Source organism: Arachis hypogaea, chromosome 14, assembly GCF_003086295.3.
Source record: "Arachis hypogaea cultivar Tifrunner chromosome 14, arahy.Tifrunner.gnm2.J5K5, whole genome shotgun sequence".
NCBI lineage: Eukaryota > Viridiplantae > Streptophyta > Magnoliopsida > Fabales > Fabaceae > Arachis > Arachis hypogaea.
Window position 1 is genome coordinate 5,850,799 of NC_092049.1, and position 23,505 is coordinate 5,874,303.

The 23,505-nt window shown below is 36.6% G+C and overlaps 5 protein-coding genes, 1 non-coding gene and 1 pseudogene across 9 annotated transcripts; 4 read left to right on the top strand and 3 right to left on the bottom strand.

Annotated features, from left to right (window-relative positions):
• Positions 1-434: 434 nt before the first annotated feature.
• LOC112741198 (N6-mAMP deaminase-like) lies at positions 435-3,764 on the top strand (annotated as a pseudogene).
• Positions 3,765-4,709: 945 nt separating this feature from the next.
• LOC112741195 (phospholipase A I) lies at positions 4,710-14,325 on the top strand. Of its 4 annotated transcripts, none has more exons than XR_011871612.1 (20): positions 4,710-5,588; positions 5,999-6,146; positions 6,416-6,494; positions 6,567-6,720; positions 6,805-7,011; positions 7,097-7,342; positions 7,428-7,590; positions 7,673-7,933; positions 8,029-8,150; positions 8,355-8,516; positions 8,667-8,859; positions 8,954-9,090; positions 9,591-9,729; positions 9,915-10,118; positions 10,216-10,684; positions 10,773-10,989; positions 11,078-11,167; positions 11,777-12,192; positions 12,837-13,008; positions 13,103-13,407. XR_011871612.1 is itself a non-coding variant. In XM_072215412.1 (20 exons), the coding sequence occupies exons 1-19, from the start codon at positions 5,076-5,078 to the stop codon at positions 13,000-13,002; spliced, it is 3,969 nt and encodes a 1,322-aa protein (XP_072071513.1). In that variant the 5' UTR covers positions 4,710-5,075; the 3' UTR covers positions 13,003-13,008; positions 13,103-13,407. The 4 variants fall into 4 exon arrangements, 3 of the variants coding, with proteins under 3 accessions (XP_072071513.1, XP_072071514.1, XP_025645856.2); XM_072215412.1 differs by having other exon boundaries at positions 12,954-13,008; XM_072215413.1 differs by having other exon boundaries at positions 12,837-14,325.
• On the top strand, positions 13,769-14,110 carry LOC112742138 (uncharacterized). Its single transcript, XM_025791382.1, has one exon. It carries the CDS (start codon positions 13,769-13,771, stop codon positions 14,108-14,110), a length of 342 nt encoding a protein of 113 aa, XP_025647167.1.
• A 40-nt stretch (positions 14,326-14,365) lies between the features above and the next one.
• On the bottom strand, positions 14,366-18,429 carry LOC112741197 (probable serine/threonine-protein kinase PBL23). Its single transcript, XM_025790075.2, has 5 exons — positions 17,388-18,429; positions 15,836-16,011; positions 15,574-15,763; positions 15,088-15,476; positions 14,366-14,986 (listed from the first exon to the last, which is right to left on the bottom strand). Exons 1-5 carry the CDS (start codon positions 17,527-17,529, stop codon positions 14,696-14,698), a joined length of 1,188 nt encoding a protein of 395 aa, XP_025645860.1. The 5' UTR covers positions 17,530-18,429; the 3' UTR covers positions 14,366-14,695.
• A 187-nt stretch (positions 18,430-18,616) lies between these two features.
• LOC112741196 (small ribosomal subunit protein mS86 (rPPR1)) lies at positions 18,617-20,767 on the bottom strand. Its single transcript, XM_025790074.3, has one exon. It carries the CDS (start codon positions 20,248-20,250, stop codon positions 19,039-19,041), a length of 1,212 nt encoding a protein of 403 aa, XP_025645859.1. The 5' UTR covers positions 20,251-20,767; the 3' UTR covers positions 18,617-19,038.
• TRNAW-CCA (transfer RNA tryptophan (anticodon CCA)) lies at positions 20,415-20,486 on the bottom strand. The gene has a single exon. It is a non-coding gene; the product is annotated as a tRNA-Trp (tRNA).
• On the top strand, positions 20,582-23,455 carry LOC112741199 (tobamovirus multiplication protein 1). Its single transcript, XM_072215414.1, has 10 exons — positions 20,582-20,624; positions 20,707-21,085; positions 21,167-21,403; positions 21,478-21,549; positions 21,792-21,864; positions 21,994-22,039; positions 22,151-22,214; positions 22,507-22,560; positions 22,681-22,758; positions 22,842-23,455. Exons 2-10 carry the CDS (start codon positions 20,951-20,953, stop codon positions 22,932-22,934), a joined length of 852 nt encoding a protein of 283 aa, XP_072071515.1. The 5' UTR covers positions 20,582-20,624; positions 20,707-20,950; the 3' UTR covers positions 22,935-23,455.
• Positions 23,456-23,505: the final 50 nt, after the last annotated feature.

Below are 23,505 nucleotides of genomic sequence, written 5' to 3' on the forward strand. Positions count from 1 at the left end.
AAGAAGCAAGCAGCCTGAGAAAGCCTCTGGCCATCCCTGTTGTATGTATATAAATAATAATAAATTATTTAGTAATCAAAGAAAATCAGCTAACAAAAACAGTTATAGCACTGTTAGGCCAACAATTTTTTAACTTTTGGGCCAGCAAACAACCAGCATAAACATGTTAACAAAAGTGGATGTAAACTTAACAAATAAAAAACAAATACATATAAAGAAAATATCAGCATAAAAACGCATGCTGGCTGAATGATGATTAAATTTTGATATATTTGCTGGTTCGTGAAAATTTTCGTTGTCTTATTTAGTATTCACTAATTGTTGCGACAATTACCGAAAGGGTAATTAGTAATTAGGCTAATTAGTAGTGGGTGTTAGGTGTTAGTAATTAGTAGTGATGCTTTTCTATAAATATATATAGTGTTAGCCCCTGTTTCAATATACATAGCACTTTCACTTATATATTATTCTCTCCATTCTTGTTCTTGCTTTGAGATTCATTCACTAATTAACAAAGAAGAACATGGAGTGGTGGGTGTCAATGCCAAAGGTGGAGTTGCATGCTCATCTCAATGGATCCATTAGAGACTCCACACTCCTGTATGTATATCCATATCTCTATCTTCTCATCTTCATCATTATCCTTTTATTCTTTTCTTTTTTTTAATTATTATCTATATTCATTTATTTTGCAGAGAACTCACAAAGGCCTTAGGTGAAAAGGGTGTTATAAATTTCTCTCAAGTGGAGCATATTATCATGAAGTGTATGTATATTAATAACCTTTTATTATTATTATTGTTTATCTTTTTGGCTCCTAAAAGACAAGCACGCACAACCTATAAAGTCCCTCTTTATGTTCCTACTTGATTTTGATTCTTGATGCATTGTGTGTAAGCCTTTTAGCTCAATTTTATTAACAAGAGGGACAAAAAGGCATATCTACGAGTTAGTTATTAACATTCTTGCATGTTGCGTTATTGGAATCTATTTTAAATTATTTATGTTTCAAGAGAAAATTAAAACATGACATGACAACTTAACTGCTTTCATTTTTGTGCTTTTTGTGTCCCTTTTTTTGTTCCCTGAAAATTCAGTTTTTTTTAAGTATTAATTATGATGCCTTTATACACACAAACAGATAATCGCTCCGTGAAAGAAGTATTCCAGTTATTTGACCTCATACGCATTCTTACCACCGATCATGCTATTGTTACAAGAATCACCAGAGAGGTATATATATTATTTATATTCCATATAAAAATTATAAGATACTGATTTATGAATGTTTTGAAAAAAAAAAAAATAGGTGATTGAAGATTTTGCGTCAGAGAATGTGGTGTACCTGGAGTTAAGAACTACTCCAAAGGTAATTAAATTAACTTAATTTCAGTTATTGATATTAATTAATTTTGGTAACTGAAAATGTTTAGTTGATTCTATGCAGAGGAATGAAGCCATAGGAATGACCAAAGGTTCCTATATTGAGGCAGTATTAGAAGGTCTAAGGTCGGTTACTTCGGTAGATGTGAATTTTATTCCACACCACAAAGAAGATTCTAGAACTCTTTCAGTCCTAACAATGGAAGTTCTAGAAAAAGAATATATGTTCGGCTTCTGTTGAGCATTGATCGGAGGGAGACAACGGAAGCAGCCATGGAAACCGTCAAGCTTGCACTTGAAATGAAGCAGTTTGGAGTCGTCGGAATCGACCTCTCCGGAAATCCACTTGTTGGTGACTGGTAATTGATAGCTGAGAGTTGTTATATGATAATTTAGTCAAATTATTTAATGACTTTCAATTATTAATTTCATGATGTATTTAAATTTTGTATTTTGTATTTTTTATTTTTAGGAATACTTATTTGCCTGCACTAAAATTCGCTCGCAATCAAGGTCTTTATGTATCTCTTCATTGTGGCGAGGTGAGTTTCACTTTTGAAGATCATAATTAGGGGTGTAAGTTACTGAATTGGACCGAAAATTACTGCAAAATCGAACCGAAAATTACAACAACGGATTTAAAATCGAAATTGTTTTTTTTTTTTACAAAACCAATCGGTTCGGTTTGGTTTTCGGTTGGCTCGATAGGAACCGAACCGAAGATATGCATACATTTTAATGTTTTAACCATTTTAACTTTTAACTTAGTAATAAAAATTCCCAACTCCTAACCATTTCAATGTTTTACTCTTATTATTTTAGTTTATTGACTATTTTAAACATCTAATTATTGTGATTCATATTCTACTCATTAGAAATTAAAAACCAAAAAACCGACCGAACTAAACCGTTGTTGGTTCGGTTTGGTTCGATTCGGTTCGATTGTTGTAAAAACAGCAAACCGAACAGTTGTGTGTCTATAGAAACCGAACATATCAGTTTGGTTGGTTTTTGGTCCAAAATCAAATCAAACCGAACCGTTAACACCCCTGATCATAATTGTGATTCCTTAAGTTTTAACTATTATATTCACCTGCAATGTATGCTTTTTGTTTTTTAGATACCGAATCCTAAGGAGATTCACCAGATGCTTGATTTTAAGCCTGAGAGAATTGGCCATGCAATTTGCTTCGAAAAGGAACACTGGGAAATCCTCAAGTCTTCCAAGATTCCGGTAGTTATATTTTCTTTTGTATAGCATATTGCCACTATGAAGATTATTATTGTCTTGATTTTTTTTTCTTTTCAGGTTGAAATCTGTCTGACGTCAAACATTAGGACATTGACGGTTCGATCAATACATGTTCACCATTTTGGTAGGTGGTTAGTGAACCATGAAATTTTTTATATAATAAAGTGAAAATATATGTACGACTTTATATAAAGTTGATAGTTGATAATTATTAAATAATTTGATAAATTTAACTAAATTGTCGTATAACTGCTTTTAATTATCAACTTTCTTAATATGAAATTATGTTGCAATTAACATATATAATGATGCAGTTGGTTTGTACAAGACAAAACATCCCGTAGTCCTCTGCACCGATGACTCCGGCGTGTTTTCCACCAGTCTCTCGAAGGAATATAAGATTGCTGCCGATGCATTCGGTAGGTTTTCATCACTTTACTCACCGGTAAAAATTCAGGTGCAATTAAAGTGAAGTTGATAAATAAAAATCGTTAAATGACAATTAATTAAACCTGTCAAATCATCTAACTGACTCTTAAGTTTTCAACTTTGAAGTTACCTTTGACTTTGTTTTTTTTTAATTCTTTGATAACTTGCATGTGCAAGTCTTTACAGGGCTGGGAAAGAGGGAATTGTTTGAATTATCAAGAAATGCTGTGGAGTTAATATTTGCAGAGAGGCAAGTTCAGGAAGATTTAACAAAATATTTCGATTCAGTTGCAAAAACTATGGGAGTCTATAAGAACAAAATCCATTCTTATGAATTATAGGTTAATACAATTACCATGATTTAGTTATTCTGACGTAGATATTAAAATTAGTCCTTTACATAATGATTCATTGTTAAAGTGATGACTATTCAATCATGTCATTAGAGATAAGATATATTCTGGCAATATCTTTTTTTTTGTCATGATTTTGATATAATTAAAGAGAGATTTGATGTTTTTGTTAACATATATTGGGCCCAAAGAACGGCCAACCTTTGTGGATTGGGCCGTTAAAAACATATCATGAGCGTGAACGGGAAAAAAATACCAGCCCAAAAAAGAAGAAAAAAGAATCTAATGCAACCACTATAGTTATATTTTCAGTAAAATGATTATTATAATGTTATATTTATTTTTCCTGTATCAAAGTTAATCATGAAATACATTTATGTTGAGAATGAAAGATGGAGAACCCAGATCATAAAACAGCATAGCCACAGCCAAACGTGGATTATTAATGAATAGCATTTCTTTCTCAATTGTTTCTTTGGAATTTGAAAAGAAAATTAAAGGGTTTAACATATTGAAGGGTGGCTTATTGAATAAGAATATTAATAAAGAAGCAATATTTAAGGTTTCACACGGGTAAATAAATGGATAAACTAACATTGAAGAAGACAACCATAAATTGATCACAACCCTTCCCTCCTTTTTGTCAACGAATTCAGTGCAAGTTTTATGATACTTATATCATTGTAATCATATTCCTAAATCATATAACATGTAATATATTTATAATTTTTTCTTTTTGAAAAAATTTACGAAGGTGGTCAAAGTCTTCATTCAAATTTAGAACATTATGCAGCTTCAATTGGAAAATCGAGATTATTAAACGTTAATCATAGTTTGTGATCAACCTAATTCAAATTGAGATTCTCTAAATTATTCTTTTTATTAACAAAAAAAAAAAAAAAAATCAACCAATGTCGGTGGATGGTGGCCAATGAGTCAAAGACGGAAACCATGGCTGCATCCTTCAAATATGTCAATCTACCTAAATCACTAAAAACACAATATCATTCTAATCACATCAGATTAGTCAAATATAATTATTTTTTAGGTAGTATAATTTTATATACCTTGTTAATTTACCAAAAATAAAAAATACACTTCAAAGTCCCATAATTTTTTTACAACTGGGATAACACCCTTTTTCTTTTAAATCTCGACTTTGATAAATTGACATTAAAAAACTTGATCGCCTTAATAATAAGCTTATTTAACTTAGATTATTTGGAGTTGAATAATTATATTTAAATTTTAATTTAGTTATATATATATAGACTCGAAATTAATTTTGCAATAACGATATGATGATTTGGACAACATTAGCACAATTTCTGAATTTCATATAAGCAAAGTAAATACGACGCCGCCGTCTACTTCAAACAAAGAAAACGACAACGCGTTTACCGTCGTCTTCTTTCTACTTCTTCTTCTTCCTCCTCGATCTCCGTCTAAACCTTACAAAGCTTGCAGTTTCTATATCTTCACATTTCCACAGGAATAACTTCGATCGCATTCGCACTTCGAATCCCAGTTCAATCTCCGAGTCCCTGCTTCCCTGATTTCACTCCATTCGATTCATTCTCGGTTCTTCAGGGAGCGTGATCCTTGGCAGAACCTGAATGTCGATACTTCGATGACACCATAGCTGAAGATTCGGCACAATGTCTTGGGGATTGGGGTGGAAGAGGCCCTCCGAGATCTTCCACCTCACTCTCAACTACGGCACCGACGATCTGCGAGAAGCTCTCAATCGCACGTCATCTGCGTCGGCTTCTTCACTGATCCCGCAGGAGCAGGAGCTAGGGTTCCGTATCGAGCTGGAATGGTCGGCGTCGGAGGATGAGGATCAGACGGCGCTCAAGCTTCAGTCGCAGCTAATGGTGGCTCTGCCGTTGCCGCAGGACACCGTAGTTGTGGAGCTGAGGCCGAAGGAGGACGATGATGGCGTGAATTTGAACATGGAGGTTTTGAAGAGGAGGGAACCGCTCAGGGCCATCACGATGAGCAAGGCTGTTGCCTCGGGGCAGCATAGCGATGGCACCAGTGTTCTGATTCGGCTTCTGCGGTCTAATTTGGCCTCCTCTGCGCCGCCGGCGGTGGCCGAGGGGGTTGCTGGATGTGGCGACCATTGGAGTAGTGTATCGGTGCTTAGTCTCTGCGGCTGTGGCTTATCGGTGAGCTTTTGTATTTTTTGTGGAATGAATTTTTGCAACCTATGTGATATTGTGGTTTTTTTGTGCAAGAGAAAATTCAATTGTAGCTTTTCTTTGGTCGTAAGGTATCGAATGCTTTGATATTTTTGTGGCTTGTGATTTTGTTTTCCCTGGGATTAAGAAGATATACAGTCCCATCGTATTGTGGACTGGTAACTTCTGACAAGTGAATTTTGTGAACCTGGTAGCTTAAGATGCTAATGTGGTATGGAGGATGATTTCCAAATTGTAGGAATTCGCTATGGAAGACTTGAATTGTGTGATTCTGTGTTGCTCTTTATTTTCCTGGTATTTTAGGATGTGATTCAATTCTTTTGAGTTGGTTGGAAGTTGAACTCACTTGAGTTGGATCAATGCATGCTTTTGCACAGGTGCTTCCAGTACAGCTTACTCAGTTGCCACATCTTGAAAAACTTATTCTTGACAACAACAAACTGACAGTTTTGCCTCCTGATCTTGGTCAGCAGAGAAGCTTAAGAGTGCTCAGAGTTGACAACAACATGCTTATTTCTGTGCCTGGTAAGCTTTCATGTGAGAATTGCCAGTGTGTGTGGGTTGTAAATTCCTAATAAGTATAGCAAGTAATCACGGGGAGACAAGACTAGCATAAAGTAACAAGCCATGCTTCTACTACTGCGCTAGATATACTAGATAATTAGATGCTTCTAACTGGGAAAGCTTAGCTTGTACTGTTTACTGTTCAATGTGGCCCCTATGCTGGTTAGATATTTCCTTTAAGTAACTGAGACCTTTGGGTGATGTATCTGATTTTTTAGTTTTTTGAGCAGTTGAACTGAGACAGTGTGTTAAGTTGGAGGAGTTGTCATTGGAACACAACAAGCTAGTTCGACCACTTCTTGACTTCAGGTTTTTGGACATGACCATTTAATATAAAAATACTTTATACTCAGACCTTATTGTTACCTATGGTTATGACAGGGCTATGGCTGAACTACGGGTGCTCAGGCTATTTGGAAATCCTCTGGAGTTTCTTCCTGAAATTTTGCCCCTCGTCAAACTTCGCCACCTTTCACTCGCAAATATTAGGATTGTGGCAGATGATAATTTGAGATCAATCAATGTGCAAATAGAGGTGGCTTTTTTTATAACAAATAACTGGACTATTCTCTTGAAACCCTTTGAATATTCAGCTAATGTTCTTTTCTGGTCATTGCAGATGGAAAACAATTCGTATTTTGCATCTAGGCATAAACTCAGTGCCTTCTTTTCTCTTATATTCCGCTTTTCTTCTTGTCATCACCCTTTATTAGCCTCTGCACTTGCAAAGATAATGCAAGATGTAGGAAATAGAGTGGTTGTTGGCAAAGATGAGAATGCAGTGAGACAGCTTATTAGCATGATAAGTAGTGACAACCATCATGTGGTATATTTCAATGGTTCTAGACATCAGAATATGTTAATAATATCTTGCCGTTTTTGGGATTGTGACCATCCTTATTATATTACAGGTTGAACAAGCCTGCTATGCTCTTTCAGCTCTTGCCTCCGATGTGTCTGTTGCACTGCAGCTGATCAAAGCAGATATCATGCAACCCATTGGAACAGTTATGAAATCTATGGGTCGGGAAGAGGTAATATCTGTATTGCAAGTTGTGGTGAAGTTGGCTTTCGCATCTGATGCTGTAGCTGAGAAGATGTTGAACAAGGATGTTCTGAAATCTTTGAAAAATTTGTGTGCCCATAAAGATCCAGAGGCAAGTTTTCTAGCATCTGGTCATAGCCAGCAGTCTAACGGATTAATTTCACGTCCGTTAATTTTTTATGTTTGTCTTTCTATAGGTACAACGGTTAGCTCTGTTAGCTGTTGGCAACTTGGCTTTCTGTCCAGAGAATCGTCGTATACTTGTTACTTCTGAGAGCTTGCGAGAATTTCTCTTACGACTGACTGTTGCAGTTGAGCCACGTGTTTATAAAGCTGCTGCTCGTGCTTTGGCAATTCTTGGTCTGTCTCTATGATGTATCTGTGTTTTCCCGAAAGTTTTATCTGATTATTGGGCAGCTCTTTTAATTTTATGCCTTTGTAGGAGAAAATGAGAACCTGCGACGTGCAATAAGAGGGAGACAAGTGCCGAAGCAAGGACTCCGCATACTCTCAATGGATGGAGGGGGGATGAAAGGTCTGGCAACTGTGAGAATGCTTAAGGAAATTGAAAGGGGAACTGGAAAACAAATACATGAGTTGTTTGATTTAATATGTGGCACATCAACGGGTGGAATGCTGGCTGTTGCCCTTGGGATTAAGTTGATGACTTTGGAACAATGTGAAGATATATACAAAAATCTTGGTGAGGATGCTCCTTAGGACTCTCATGAATATTACATATTGATCTATAAATTCCCCTTCAATATTAAGTGAAATATTGACTGGCATTTGAACCAGGGAAGGTTGTTTTTGCTGAACCTGTGCCCAAGGATAATGAAGCTGCTACCTGGAAAGAAAAGTTAGATCAACTATATAAGAGTTCATCACAGAGTTTTAGAGTTGTTGTTCATGGATCAAAAGTATGGATGCCATCTTCTCTTGTTATATTCAACATATGCTTTTGTAACTTCCTCTATTTTTTCTCGATAGCAGCATGTATCTTGGAAATTCTGAGATGACATGGTATAGTTTAGGATTAAGTTTTATGCTTTCCATTATCGGTTTGTTATATTCTATAGAAAAAAGATATTGTAAAATTTGAATTATGAATTATTATTTTGCAGCACAGTGCAGAGCAGTTTGAGAGTCTATTGAAAGAATTGTGTGATGATGAGGATGGGGATCTAATGATAGATTCTGCTGTAAAAAATGTGCCAAAAGTTTTTGTTGTATCAACCCTGGTGAGCGTCATGCCTGGACAGCCCTTCATATTCCGCAATTATCAGGTGGGAGGCTAATATTTTTTCTTTTCCATGGTTTTGCTGGATGATAATAAAATTACAGCTTGTTCATGTATGTTTTACTAATATATTATTTCTCACTCTCTCTCACCATAAACATTCGTGTACATATACAATTTTATTATCTGAATGCAGTATCCTGCTGGTACACCAGAGGTGGCTCTTACGACATCAGAAAGTTCAGGGGTAACCTTGTTGGCTCCTTCTTCAACAGGTGCACCAGTTGGCTCTAAGCGCAGTGCGTTCATTGGAAGCTGTAAGCATCAAGTGTGGCAGGCTATCAGAGCTTCATCTGCTGCGCCTTATTATCTTGATGATTTTTCAGATGGTACCAACTGCATTGCTATTGTTTACATTCCGTTACAAAAATATTTGTTCCATTATTAACTTTTTAATCTTTTCATCTTGCATCGTGCCTTAAGATATTAATCGCTGGCAAGATGGTGCAATAGTGGCAAACAATCCAACAGTTTTTGCCATAAGAGAAGCCCAGCTTCTGTGGCCTGACACAAAAATTGATTGCCTGGTTTCATTAGGGTGTGGTTCTATTCCAACAAAGGTAACTACTCATTTCTGTATGCTAGTTCCACATTCATGTTGTGTAATTATCTAGAAATGTCTTTTATTATTATTATTGTTGTTGTGTTTTTTTTGATGTAGTTGTCGATTCTTATATCTTGTTTTGAGGTTCTCCTCTCCTTCCATGCCCTTTGTAATGTCATACTCTTCTTTTAAATAACATTACTTCTTTGATTTGATTTGATTTGATTTTTTATTTTTTTAAATGTCAGGTTACACTGGACTTTATAGTTTGGTCTATGTATTATAGGGGACTGGATTGTCTCATTCGACAATTTAACATTAAAATGTCATGTGAAAATTTTCACCATTAATTAGATCCTTGGGTGTCACCTAAGTTAGGCCCACCTTAGTGAAAACCTACACATTATTAAGGTCATGTGAAAATTTTAACATAGTCTAGTAATATTGAATATAGGAGATATGTGATTGGCTTTGAAGCTCAAGTTAGAATATTATCATATGTATTTGCTTTGGTAGGTGCGGAAAGGGGGTTGGCGGTATCTGGATACAGGACAGGTATTGATCGAGAGTGCATGCTCTGTTGAGCGGGTTGAGGAAGTTTTAAGTACACTGCTGCCTATGCTTCCTGAGATACAGTATTTTCGTTTCAATCCTGGTACTTCATTTTTTTACATTGAGGAATTTGAAAAATATTTCTTTTTCTCTTCAGCTATTTCTATTTGAATCAAGTTGCTACATATTTCTTTTTACCGTTGAAGTGTAACTTTCTTCTCCTTATTTGATAGTGAAGTATCATTATATTCTCAGAAGAAATTTAGTTGTCTGTGCTTTGTCTTGCAGTTGATGAACGTTGTGATATGGAACTTGATGAGACGGATCCAACTGTCTGGATGAAACTGGAGTCTGCAGTTGATGAATATATACAAAAGAATTATCTGGCATTTGAAAATCTCTCTGAGAGATTGATTCTGCCTTTCCAGCATGAAGAGAAGCTTTTCGAGAATATAAGATCTAAAGTATCCAAGACAGGGGAATCAAATGAAGGTATTGTGGTTGACTTGCTTTCTATCATGCGAGGTTTCACTATTGATACTAATCTCTCATTTCAGAAATTAAGATTCTCTTCACTTTTCTTTGTCAGGTGCTAGTGGCCCTGCTTTGGGGTGGAGGCGAAATGTACTACTTGTGGAAGCTTTACATAATCCTGATGCAGGAAGATCAGTGCACCATGCTCGAGAGCTTGAGTCATTTTGTGCTCGGAGCGGGATACGTTTATCACTCATGCAGGGTTTGTCTCATATTGTAAGGACAGGGTTGACAACAACATTCGCTACTCCATTTGTGTCACCTCTGTTTACAGGAAGCTTCCCTTCAAGTCCACTTGTATATAGTCCTGATGTTGGTCAGAGGATTGGACGGATTGATCTGGTTCCACCTTTAAGTTTAGATGGCCCATCAGGGAAAATAGCTTCATCACCTCCAGCGTCTCCCCGAGGACTTAGACAGCTGTCGGCGCCTGTCAAATCATTGCATGAGAGATTGCAGAATTCACCACAATTGGGCGTTATACATTTGGCCCTTCAAAATGACTTAGATGGCTTAATTGTGAGGTATTTTCTTATATATATATTTGCTTATATATATTTATATTCAATTTAGATGGAAGGGTGATGTTGTGAGTGGTGACTATTTGTTCAGTTGGCAAAATGATGTATTCGTGGTGGCTGAGCCTGGAGAACATGCGGAGAAATTTCTACAGAGTGTTAAATGCAGTTTGTTATCTACAATGAGGAGCCACCGCAGAAAGGGTGCATCTCTGTTGTCCAATATTTCTACCATATCGGAGTTGGTTGCCTTTAAGCCCCATTTCCAAATTGGAGACATTGTCCATAGATACTTAAGCCGCCAAACCATGGTATGTCTTCTTCCCCTTATATTCTTCACAACTTTATTATTCAAATAATTACATGTATTTAAAAGCTGTTTGGTTATCTTCGTTAAAGGTTTTGGAAGATGAACAAGAAATAAGTTCCTACATGTTCCGCAGGACAGTCCCTTCTATGCATTTAACACCTGAGGATGTTCGATGGATGGTATGTGATTACATATTGTACAGATCTGTCTTTCCATCATCTTGGTGTTTTACTGTTTAACAAAACCTCGCCGGAAAAAGAGAGAAGAAAATACACATACGTCTGTTTAGAGATTTATAATAGAATCTATGTTTTACTGCTTAAGAAGTTTGATTATAGTTTATGATAATATATTACTATCAATGTGAGATATGGTCCGGTTTATTTTACTCAAACCTTTCTTTTGGCCTCCTTTTTTGTTTTTGTGAGTTTTTTTTTTTTTTAAATAATTGATCTAATTTTGAAACACTGTTTTTGATTGAAGAGAAGCAACAGTGATAACTTCCCTTTTGTTGTAGCATGTAGATGTTCTTAGCATCAATTATAACCAGAATTTTGCTTCCCATGTTTGCGGTTTCATGCAGAAGAGTTTCTGTAAATTTAATATCTTTTATATTAATATAAAAGAAAAACGAAATATCTTCTATCCCTTGCGCCAAAGCATTTTACTTTTTCCATGGGGATGGGAAAGAGTTTGCAAGCTGTGTGGGGATCTTGTTTCATTCAAAGAAATGTAATATATGACTCATTCCTGATTTCCTTCTTTAACCGACGCCTTAAATAACCTAGGTTGGAGCCTGGAGGGACAGGATCATCATTTGCACAGGTACATATGGACCCACTCAGGCTCTTATTAAGGCGTTTTTGGACTCTGGTGCAAAAGCGGTTATATGCCCTTCAAATGAACCCCCTGAAAGTCAGTTGGCTACATTTGATGGCACTGGGGAATTGTTTGTGATGGAAAATAATGGCAAGTTCGAAATTGGAGAGGATGAAGCAGATGATGACACTGCACCTGACAGTCCCTTAAGTGACTGGGAAGATAGTGATGCTGAGAAAAATGGTGACCGCACTTTGTCTTTTTGGAATGACGATGAAGTGGAACTGTCTCAATTTGTTTGCCATCTGTATGATTCATTGTTCAGGGAGGGTGCTAGTATCCATCTTGCTTTGGAACATGCTCTCGCCTCGCATAGGAGATTACGGTACGTGTGCCATCTCCCTCACATACAATAACTCTTTCGCCTGAAAAAAGGATGAGAAAAAACCAAAAAAACGCTCTTTCTTATAGAATTACAACGGATGTCCTATTCTGAGGATTTTGAGGGTTGTAGAGGATGTGCATCGTCTATTCTTTACTCCATGAGATAGGGATGTAGTATGTATCATTTTTTCCTTTGTTCTGTTGTTATGGTATTAAGATTTGATCTCAGCTGAATGCGGGGAATCTGATTGCTCCCTGACAAGTTGTTTTGGAGAAATAATTTATCCCCACCTTAACCATCTTGTGGATGATGGCCTTGTACTGAAATCTGTAAAGTTCACTGTACTGTACTCTAGAGTTAAAAGAGGGTAAAAAATGATTTAGGAATGGAAGTGTGTGTTTAGATAATTAGATAAAGTATTTTTAAGTTTCAGAGAGGTTTTTTTTTTTCGGATTTAAATGCTGGAATTGTATTTTCTGTATAATCTGTGTTCATTGGAGGTACCTTTTTTTTTAGTATATGGAACTTTATACCAAACTACTTGTATTTATATTTTACAAAACAATCCAAGCTGATTGATATTCCTCCGCTTAGGAATGATGGATCAGGATACTAAATTTTACTTTCCTTTGGATTCTATTCAGATTCATGTGATCGAAGAAATATTATAGAATATTAAAAAAAATAAAAAAAAAAACGTAAGAAATTGAGGAAGGGCAAATATAACATTTTTCGTTAGCTACTTGTCCACCTGATGGCAGGAAGAAAAGAAACTGCAACGAGAAGTCAAACTTCCATAATCGTTATTAATTTAAGGTCATTATTTCCTTACTTATGTACCTCTTCACTTTAAAAGATATTTTGGGTTCTTGTTATTTTATATTAGTGATCGATTAATATGATTATCTAGTAATGGAGCGAAGATACCAACAGCAATAAAACCAATAGAATTGATACCCAAAATGTTGATGATGATGATGATGACGATGAAAGATGAGCTCTTTTTCCAGTAGCCAAGGCATGAAAGGCGGAGAATAACTTTGACTATGAATTGACAGATTAAGAATAAAGTGAACCACTGAGCGCTCTTATTTTTTTCAAATTTGTCTGTACATTAATTTCAGAGGAATTTATGGAATATACAAAAGAATAAAACCTCTTTCATATGAGGATTATGTATGGTGACCACTAAACTAATAAAATTCCTAGCTACCACTTATCAGTGTCCATGAGAATCATATAAAAAGTTTTAAGGGTTAAAGCACATGCCCTGAAAACATGCTGGTTTTCTTTTTTCGTTGCAGAAACTTGGATATGATGACTGTATCAACTTTTTAATGTCTCCATTATGGAAAATTTCATGCTTTTACTTTTTCATAAAGCACTTCAGTATGCAATATTTATAATATCAAGATCCAAAGGTAAGATGCTCCCACATTGAAAATTAATTAATTGCAGAACCATCACCACACTTTGCTTCATTTAGAAGCCTCACTCACTTTCAAACTATATATCTATGCATTACAAGGAGCAATGCAGAATGAAGTGCAATAACTAACTACCATTCCAAAAGGAAATGGCTTTTCCTGCTCCAGTTGCCATAGGCACAAGGGGCACCATTGGATCTCTAGTGAGGAAGGAAATTGAATACTTCACCAAGTTTGAGTTAGCACAGAAACCTCAGCAACACTTTCTGGACATGAACATGGCTTCTTGCAGAAGCTTTTCCATGTCCAGCAGGTCAAGTCTCTGGGACTTGCTACCAACATGGAAGAGGAAGAAGAGAAAAGGCACAAGTGGGTTCTTCCTCCCCAAAATCTGTTCTGTATCAGAAGTAGCTGATAGCAATCAATTGAACAGAATTCCTGGTTACAGCTACAGGATTCTGAGGAATGACTTCAACAACTTTCACCTCTGAGCCTCTGATTCTCTTAAGAGTTCCTCACTTTCTTATAGTGTGTGGCAATGCAGCATATTCATGTTAACTTTCAAAATTGTGTTGCCAGACTCTGGCAACTTATCTCTTATTACTTTCCATGTTCACTGTTAGATCCTGTGTGTTTTATTTCATGCCTTCAATGTACTGCTAGCTTTACATATTCAAGATTTAATATAAAATCTCAGTGTTCTACAGATAAGAGTTAGCAGTGTGAAAGGATGGGACAGTAAACAATAAAAGAATGGCATGGTCAATTTTCATTATCAATTTCAAATATCTTGTAATTCGGGAGCTTACATTTTGTATTTTGGATTTCAATAACAGATATTCAAAGGTTGAAATGTAATAGAAACATGAATACTTGGGGGGAACTTAAAAAAGAAAAATTCTGAATCCAATGGATATCCTCATTCAATCCCCATAAAAAAGAAGGAAGAGAAAAAAGGACAGCCTAAAATTTTGGTACAGAAACAGAAGCATTCCTAAAGAAGTTCATATTTGTACAGCAACTTCTTCTTTGTTTTCTCAAATGTTATAGTGAATCCTACTTTGTGGTAAATGAAGCTATCCCCTTTGCTCTTCCTTGTTGAATGATTCTGCTGCTCTGAAAGATTCGACATGCCCGCCAGTTTTTACTGCTTCGCCAGCACCATCTTTTTCGTCGGTCTTGGTCGCCGATAGAATTGCTAGAGCCGTTACAACATCGTCCATGTCAGGTCGTTTCTCAGGATCCTCTTGGAGACACATTGCTGCCACTGCAAGTGCTTGAAATAGACCCTTTGCAGGGAACTGGCCATTAAGCAAAGGATCAGCAATTAGACTGAACTGCTTCTTATCCTTGAGAAGAGGTTGTGCCTGCCATATTCAAAACAAGTGCAACCATTAAGCTTCATGTTCCAAGATTCCTAATTAATATCACATGTGATTTTTGAAGAGGAAAATTGCATTTAACATACCCATTCAATCAAGTTTTGCTCCTCAATATCTCTTGTAGTGTCAATTACTCTCCTGCCAGTGATTATTTCCAAGAACACCACACCAAAACTGTAAACATCTGATTTTGTGGTTAATTGACCACCAGAAGCATATTCTGGTGCACAGTAGCCAAAGGTTCCCATCACCCTGGATGTGATAGTTCCCTGACCATTTGGAGCAATCTTAGCTAGTCCAAAATCGGAAAGTTTTGCATTGAAATCTTCGTCTAATAGTATATTAGATGACTTGAAATCACGATATATAACCGGAGGATCTGCAGAGCTATGCAAATACTCAAGCCCTCTGGCTGCTCCCTCAGCAATTTTCATCCTTGTGTGCCAATCCAAAGGCTTCTTACCCTCGCCTAGGTCTGCAATAATTTAAGTCTTTTCAGTACTGCAACCTATTTGTTCATGTTAAGAGAAAAAGATACAAAATTATGATCTTTCTGGTCACACCATACATACCTAGGAGGTGATTTTCCAAGCTTCCTTTGGCCATGTACTCATAGACCAAAACCCTATGTTCATCTTCTGTACAATAACCAACTAGCTGTACAAGGTTTGGATGCTTCACCAAACTTAGCATCAAAACCTCTGCATAAAATTCTCTTGTTCCTTGTGCTCCTTGCCTGTTCAGTTGCTTCATTGCTACATGCTGAACAACAAAATATTCAACATGAGATTCTCAGAACCTGTATTACGCAAGAGAGTGATACATCATACATACCTGATCACATATGTAACCTTTGTAGACAGAACCAAATCCTCCTTCTCCAAGAAGGTTATCAGAATTGAAATTTTCTGTTGCTTCAGCAATTTGATTGTATGTGAACACCTTGATATCATTCTTCACTTCTCCGTATTTTTTAATCTGTTCATTGATTTGTCTATGCTTGCTGCTACCTGCAGTTTTAGTCCATGTAATTTATATTAATGATCATCAACATTTCCATTTGAAGCATGACATTTCATGGATTATGCTCTAACTCAAACTCATTATGCAAAATTTTCTTCAAAAGCTATCATGGAATAATCTCTCTGGCTTCTGAAATCGAATTCATTAAGGCCACCTTCGATAAACAACTTAAATAAAATAGCAACTTATAAATAAGTTATTTTGTGTTTGAATTTTTAGTTATAAAAGTACTTATTTTAAAGTCGTAGCTCTTAGATAAATAACTCAAAAAATACCATTTTTTTTTCACAAAAAATGAATATTAAAACAACGATGATAACAAATACTTTTCTATAACCTAATCACTAAGATTACAATTGTTTAGGCAATTAATTCTTTATTTGCTCTCTTATTAATTCCATTTTTTAGGTAGAAACTGGTTCTTCTACTTCATCACGGTGTTCTTGTATGTGGTAAATAGTAATAAAATTTTAATTTACAATAATCTTGATGGCAATGCCAAAGAAATTATTGTGTAGTTAGTATTTGCTGTTTTATTATGTACGATATGGTAGATAAAAATAAAAAATAAATGTGAAATGTGTGTCAATGTATATTTTGTTACTGTTTTTTATTTTATTTTATTTCTATTAGAATTCCCTCCTCTTTTATTGGGATCAAGAATTTGCTATAACTAACTATAAAAATTATAGCAGCTATATAAAAATAAAATCTCATGGGAAAAAAATAAAATTAAATCTGAGATTTTATACCACTTAAATACAAATTTAATAATAAAAATAGAGTGGTAAAATGATTTAAAAAAAAAACTGGAAGGAATATATGCAATAAGCGGTTCAGATGGAACATTGTTTTAAAATAGTGGTAGAGGGTCAATATTTTTAGCAGATAAATCATTACGTGAAATTGATGGTGAAAAACGAATGCTTCTAACAGATGTAACCTTGGGTGAAAATGGGGGTGGGACTAGTATTTCCAGTATTTTTTTACAGAGCCAAAAATGAAAGTAGATTTTTTTGTTTTGAGGTTTTTTTTTTTTACGAAAATGAAAGAATGTCGAGGAGGAGAAGTCATATATTTTTACTTCTTCAAAAAGATATGAATTAACTTTTCGAAAAGTTAAAAGTTCTTTTTAAAATAGTGCAAAACAAGCGTATTGTGACTTTTCATAATTCAAAAGTCAGAAAAAGTAACTTCTGCTATTTCTCAAACGGACTCTAAATACCTTGCAGTATCAATTTATTATAATTATATAATTCCTTTCAAAATTTTCATGAACCACCCCTCTTCTTGATTTTCAAACCTCGAACCTGCTCTTTAATATATTAAACAAGAAGTAAATGCAACAGGGCAGATCAAATACCTGTTTTGAGTGACACAGCGGCGGCTAATGATTTGAATGTTATATAGCCTCTGGACATTCTCCGTTTTGCACTCTCTGCCAACGCTTCCCGGTAAGATGGCGATTCGACCTCAGCAGTCTTGCAGCAATTGAGGCAACTCATTTTCTCAAAACCTTATTTGTTGTTGGTGATTGGGTAGGGCTTTTGTTATTTCAAACAGTGAAGAACAAAGTTCTTGATCAACCCAAATAACTAACCAAGCAACCCCCCAGAACCAAATTGCATGCATATGCATGCATGCAATAGGCCTTGGAAGAAAACCAGAATAAGTCTATATTGGCACAACGTTGTGTTGTATTTTGGGCAGATTTTGAAACTACAAAACGTTGTGCAAGGTCCAAAGATTTGTCAAAGTTGTTTTATAGTATTTGTGTTTCTGAGGATGATATGATTTGCTTATTTTAGTTTATGGCATCGAAATGGATTTTCCCTTTGATGGTTAAACTTAGCTGGTTTTTAATTTGTGACATGTATAGGGAGAGATAAAGGTTATATTTTGCATGGTGGATGTGACAAGATACATAGTTGTTCTATTTTGGTTGTGGAAAATGACGTGGACAACCTTAATCACTTCTTTCTCTTCTTCTCTACTTTGACTTATTAGACTTGAAACCAGATATTTAGTAAAGTAAAACAATAATTTGAGAAAAAGATGCAACATTAATAATATTCATGCTATCCTTAGTCATTGATCACAAACGGATGAAATCCATTATTGGAATGTCATGCCTTAAAATGCTACAGACTACAGTTGCATACCCGTTTTTTATGATTTATAAGTTTGAAAAATAGATACCTCTTTCTAATATTGTATAATTTTTATAACTAATAATAAGAGGAAATAAGGGATTAAAGTATCTATCAACTTCAATTATATATTAAGAAAATAACATTGTGAATCGAAGACAGTAACAAATAATTCATATCTTGCATATAGGGAGAAGGGCTTTCGATTAGCTTTGACATTGCGTATAAGATAGGTGGGAGGTGATAAGAAAGACCACTCTTTCGTCTAAGGATGCCTAATATATATTCATTTTGAATCTTTATTTGCAAAATGTTATTTATATCATATTGTGAAGGATTTTACTGAATATATATCACGATTTCAATTATTTGTTTTGCAAGTCATCAACAGCATTTATTGCAAACCTGCATTTAGAGTAAGCAGAGATATAAGATAGTTGGATTCAGTAAACAATTAATATTGAATTACTCGGCAGTAGCACAACACAAGACAACAAGAGTTACCAGCTCTAGCAAACTACTGAGAAAGCTAAAGAATAAAGCAACCAAACCTCGTGTAGTATACATGTCTGCAAGGGTATCAGCTTCAAACAAAAAAACTAGGTTTAGAGGGAAACACACGAGAACTTAACTATCTCGGTTACTTTATTACCCAAGCAACCATAGATACCTCCACATACAAAACTTATTTGGCATATTACCAGCAGCTAATGTTAATTTGAGTAAGCAGCCAAGTCTCGGAGGAAATGGTAAAATAAAAAAATGAAATGGAGCCATCTCTATTGCTTAAGCAAATGTTCTTGCAAGAATCTAATTTTCCAGGTTTCCTCTAAAAAATGAATCACTTAAGCCAGACCATGCCCCTCATTCCTGAGTCAAACCTGCTTCGATTTCATCCCACTTGTCGCTGCTCGCGGAAAACTTCTCTTTAATCTCCTTAATGAGCTCCTTAGCATCATCAACCCTGGAAACACTAGCAAGCCCATTCACAAGATTCTTCATGGTTGTGAAATTAGGAAACCAACTTTTGGCCATACTCTCCTTAGCGAAAGACAAAGCAGACTCGAACTTGCCAGCCTCGGATAGGAAGTGAATCAAGGTGAAGTAACAGTCGCTATTTGGAGTATACCCCTTCTTCTTCATCTCCTGGAACAGCCTCTCCCCTTCCTCAACATTCCCTTCCCTGCAAAACCCAAATATCAAATGCATGTAGGTAACTGAATTCGGCTTCCTACCCCTGCAAATCATCCCTTCCATCAGCGCCTTTGCCTCCGCCGACCTCTTCAACTTGCACAAGCTAACAATCCTCACATTGTAAGTACTCAACGAAGGGTGCATCTTATACCTCTCCTCCATCAGCTTCAGCACCTTCCCTACCTCCTCAAACTTCTCCTCCTTGTAGAAACCAGATAGCATAGTCTTCATCGTCGTCGCATTGGGCTTGACCGAATTTCTATCCATCTCATCCAAAACCGAGTACACAGAGCTAGAACTCCCAGATTCACAAAATGCCTTAATCACTAGGTTATAGGTATCAATATTGGGAATAATGGAATAAATCTTCGGGAATTCGAGGTAGATTCGTTTTACCTCCTTGTAGTTTTTCGCGACAATGCAAGCGAAGAGGAGTGAGTTTAGGGATTTCACGGTACGCGGGACTCGCTGTTCTTCTTCCATTCGATCGAAGGTTCGGATCGCGTCGTCGAGCATGTTTGCCTGGCCGTAGAGGACCATGGCATGGGAAAGAAACCGCCCATTGCGGAGGTCCAATCGGGGTTTAAGGTCTTCCTCGATGAGGCGGCGGAGGCCATCGAGGTGGCCGGCGGCGGAGAGCTTCTTGACGGCTTCTGAGAGAGTAACGCGGTCAAGGTGATTTGCCGGAGTGAGGGATGCGGCGGCGCAGATCTCGAGGACGCGCTCGGGGTTCTTCTCGATCTTGAGGAGGTTGAGGGCGGCGCGGGTCTTCTGCTTCGATGTGAGAGGAGTAGAGGAATCTGGGGAGAGGATGGAGGTGGAGAAGTGGTGGCGATGGTGGTGATGAAGGTGGATGTGGCGGAGGCGAGAAGGTATCGACATGATTGCAGCTGTGGAGGGGTTTAGGTAGGGTTTTTCTGCGCAGAAAATGGAGGGAGTTTCGACGAAGCAGCAGCAAGTGTTTGAAGCTGGAACCAGCAGTGAGTAAAACGCTGCGTTTTGATTTGGTAAAAATAAAAAGCTAAAAAATGTGGATCAGCAGGATTTGAACCCGACGTGAATCGAACACGCAACCTTCTGATCTGGAGTCAGACGCGCTACCATTGCGCCACGGATCCACTGGCTGCTTCCTCTTGTCATAAAAATTTTAATAACCAAAACACCGCTATTTCCGTCTTATTATTATACCCCGTCGAGGTTGTGATCTTGATTTGTATTGGCTGCAATGTTTATGGTTTGCTTCCCAATGCTGCTTGGTAATTGTTTTGTAATTCTTTTTCTTTATTTACCAGAAAATGCATAAGCAGTAACATTCAAAACTAAAGTTTTTCTTTATAGTTAATGCCAATGGAGTAGTTGTGCATAAAAAAGGGAAGATGACAAGCAGAAACAGTCGATTTCAGATAGTGAGGAAGTGATTTTAGTGCCGACCAATAAATAACTCAATAAGAATAATTGTTTAAAAAATGCTGAATAGTCAAACGTAAGCAGCAAAGAGGAGGGGTAAGTGAGAGGGAAAGTGTGTAGGGCAAAAGAGTGAAGAGTGAAGAAGAAGAAGAAGAAGAAGGAGTTGGTGAGAGAGATGGAGTTTCCAGGTGCAGTTGCAGTGTTGAACGAGTGGAGCTGGTGGGACCGCGTCAACAACAACTCTGACTGGCAGAAGGCCATCTTCTACTTCCTCTGCGCCGCCTACGCCCTCGTCTCCTCCGTCGCCCTGGTCTCCTCTCTCTCTTCCTGTTTCCCTCTCTCTCTATTTCTATTTCGAAATCAATTCCCTCACCATCTTTGATTTCTTCAGATTCAATTGATTAGAATCGAGCTGAGAGTCCCCGAATATGGTTGGACCACCCAGAAGATCTTCCATCTCATGAACTTCCTCGTCAACGCTCTACGCGCCCTCGTCTTTGGATTTCACTCCCAAGTGTTCCTCCTCCATCCCAAGGTGTTGATTTTGGTGCTCTTGGATCTTCCTGGCATCCTGTTTTTCTCTACTTATACACTTCTGGTCCTTTTCTGGGCTGAAATTTATCGTCAGGTATGCCGTATGCCTCCCCCTTTTCTTCTTTTACAATTACTCTTACAATCCATTCTAACTGACTCACTCAGCAGGCAAGGAGTTTGTCCACTGATAATTTCAGGCTTGTTTATATCTCTATCAATGCTGCCGTCTATTTCATCCAGGTATTGTGCTTTCCTGCTACCTTTACTTCAATCACAAGCTACTAGACTAGTTAAGAATTTTGATTGCTGTGCGAAAATCCCATTATAGATTTCTACTATTTGATTTATACTTGTATTTAGTTGCCACAAGAAGCATTTCAAGATGGCATAAGTTTCTCCTAGAGCTAAATAGAAGAAAACAAATTTCTCCTTTCATAGATGATATCGATTATCGTAATGATTAAAGCGTGGTTTGGATTCAGGTTTGTATTTGGCTGTACCTCTGGATAGATGACAAAAGTGTTATTGAGCTCGTTGGAAATATATTCATTGCAGGTTAGGTTTTAAAGCAAATATCAATTTGTATTTCATACCCACATTAAGAATGCGTTTTTGCCACCAGAATACAATATCTTGCTATATGCGTGGCCTTTTCTCTTATGAGATTACTTTTCTTCTGTACAGCTGTGTCATTTATGGCTGCATTAGGGTTCCTTGTATATGGAGGAAGGTGAGGCTTTTGCATTTGATTCAATCTTCTATGAAATACCTCTCCACCCTCAGTTTGTTTACTCATTTTTTATTCATGGTGTTTGCCTGCCTACCTGCTACACATTTCTAGATTATTTTTCATGTTGAGGCGTTTCCCAATCGAATCAAAGGGTAGAAGGAAGAAGCTTCATGAGGTATGCCAATTCTCTTCTTAGTACATCAATTCAATTGAAAAATTCTTAGGAAAAGATTTGATAATATTGGTCTTTTGCCATATTTCCTGTGAATATCTTGGAGCAATAGAGTCCATTTGCTATATCTTTGTTTTTATCAATAAGGTATAAATTCTGAGTGCCCTTGGTTTTGGTTGCACCTCTTCAATCTTTTGATATCCCGTTCTGTTCCAAATGTAAAATAACGCTGAATGAAAAACGAATATTTGTTCATTATTGTTTATCCCAACATAACGCAGGTTTTGTATTGCAGGTCGGATTTGTCACAGCCATCTGTTTCACATGTTTTTTGATAAGATGCATCATGGTAACTTCCACTTTCTCATTATTTGTTTATATTTCTATATGCTCTATTTAAAAATATCTGGTAAAGTATTTGAATTAGTCCCCGTACAATTCAAGCAATGAGCTTCTTGATTCAATGCAGGTTTTTCTGTCTGCATTTGATTCAGATGCATCTCTTGAAGTTTTGGATCACCCTATTTTGGACTTAATATACTACATGGTATTCTCCCGAGTATTCCTTTTTATTTTCTTGGTTTCACTCTCATTCATATCCTAACTTAACCTTTCATTTTTCAAATACAGCTTGTTGAGATTCTGCCTTCAGCTTTAGTCCTCTTCATCCTACGCAAATTGCCCCCAAAGAGGATATCAGCACAATATCACCCTATCCGTTAATTTCAGTGCATCTTGAATCATAGTTTTGTTCTTTTGTCGACCAATTATGATTTCATGGCACCTGTGTTGATGATATTCTTTTGCTCTTTTGCTCTTTTGCCCATGAAATATAGTCTTGTTCAGCAGTTCTTTGTAGATATTACTCAGCAGTTGCTGCTTGGGAAGGATAATTTAGATTTATGTTCAAGAGTCAAGGTGGGTTTGACATGAGTCCAAAGAAAAGTAAAAAGGCCGGTGAGAGCGGGGTTGTATGGTCTTGACGCAGAGTCGCAGAGGAGTAAACAAATATAGGGATTTTTATATTTTGTTAGTTTGTTGTTGTTGCAGTTTACTTCTGAGAGTTCCTATTTTGCTACTTTTTTCCTGTTCGAAACAGACTTGCAGTGTTTTAGCCATTTTTTTCTTCCTTAAATACGTCATAGGACGTCTCATGTATGACAAAATAATACATGTATACAACACAAAAGTTGAGCTTATTGCTTAGTTTGTGTGGTTTGAATGAATTGAGCCCTGTGAGATTAGATGAGGTTGTTGAAAACTCTTACTTTATTTTATGGTTAGGTGCCCATAT

What these genes read in the sequence shown, in the direction of transcription:
- LOC112741195 (XM_025790071.2), top strand. Translation starts at nt 5,076, where the DNA reads ATGTCTTGGGGATTGGGGTGGAAGAGGCCCTCCGAGATCTTCCACCTC. An exon ending in ACTTAAGCCGCCAAACCATG is followed by an intron (nt 10,990 to 11,077) that starts GTATGTCTTCTT and finishes TCTTCGTTAAAG; the next exon opens with GTTTTGGAAGATGAACAAGA. An exon ending in GCCTCGCATAGGAGATTACG is followed by an intron (nt 12,193 to 12,953) that starts GTACGTGTGCCA and finishes ACCTGATGGCAG; the next exon opens with GAAGAAAAGAAACTGCAACG.
- LOC112742138 (XM_025791382.1), top strand. Translation starts at nt 13,769, where the DNA reads ATGGCTTTTCCTGCTCCAGTTGCCATAGGCACAAGGGGCACCATTGGA.
- LOC112741197 (XM_025790075.2), bottom strand. Translation starts at nt 17,529, where the DNA reads ATGAGTTGCCTCAATTGCTGCAAGACTGCTGAGGTCGAATCGCCATCT. An exon ending in CGCTGTGTCACTCAAAACAG is followed by an intron (nt 16,012 to 17,387) that starts GTATTTGATCTG and finishes CTAAAACTGCAG; the next exon opens with GTAGCAGCAAGCATAGACAA. An exon ending in CTTGGAAAATCACCTCCTAG is followed by an intron (nt 15,477 to 15,573) that starts GTATGTATGGTG and finishes AAATTATTGCAG; the next exon opens with ACCTAGGCGAGGGTAAGAAG.
- LOC112741196 (XM_025790074.3), bottom strand. Translation starts at nt 20,250, where the DNA reads ATGTCGATACCTTCTCGCCTCCGCCACATCCACCTTCATCACCACCAT.
- LOC112741199 (XM_072215414.1), top strand. Translation starts at nt 20,951, where the DNA reads ATGGAGTTTCCAGGTGCAGTTGCAGTGTTGAACGAGTGGAGCTGGTGG. An exon ending in TGGAAATATATTCATTGCAG is followed by an intron (nt 21,865 to 21,993) that starts GTTAGGTTTTAA and finishes TCTTCTGTACAG; the next exon opens with CTGTGTCATTTATGGCTGCA. An exon ending in TTTTGATAAGATGCATCATG is followed by an intron (nt 22,561 to 22,680) that starts GTAACTTCCACT and finishes GATTCAATGCAG; the next exon opens with GTTTTTCTGTCTGCATTTGA.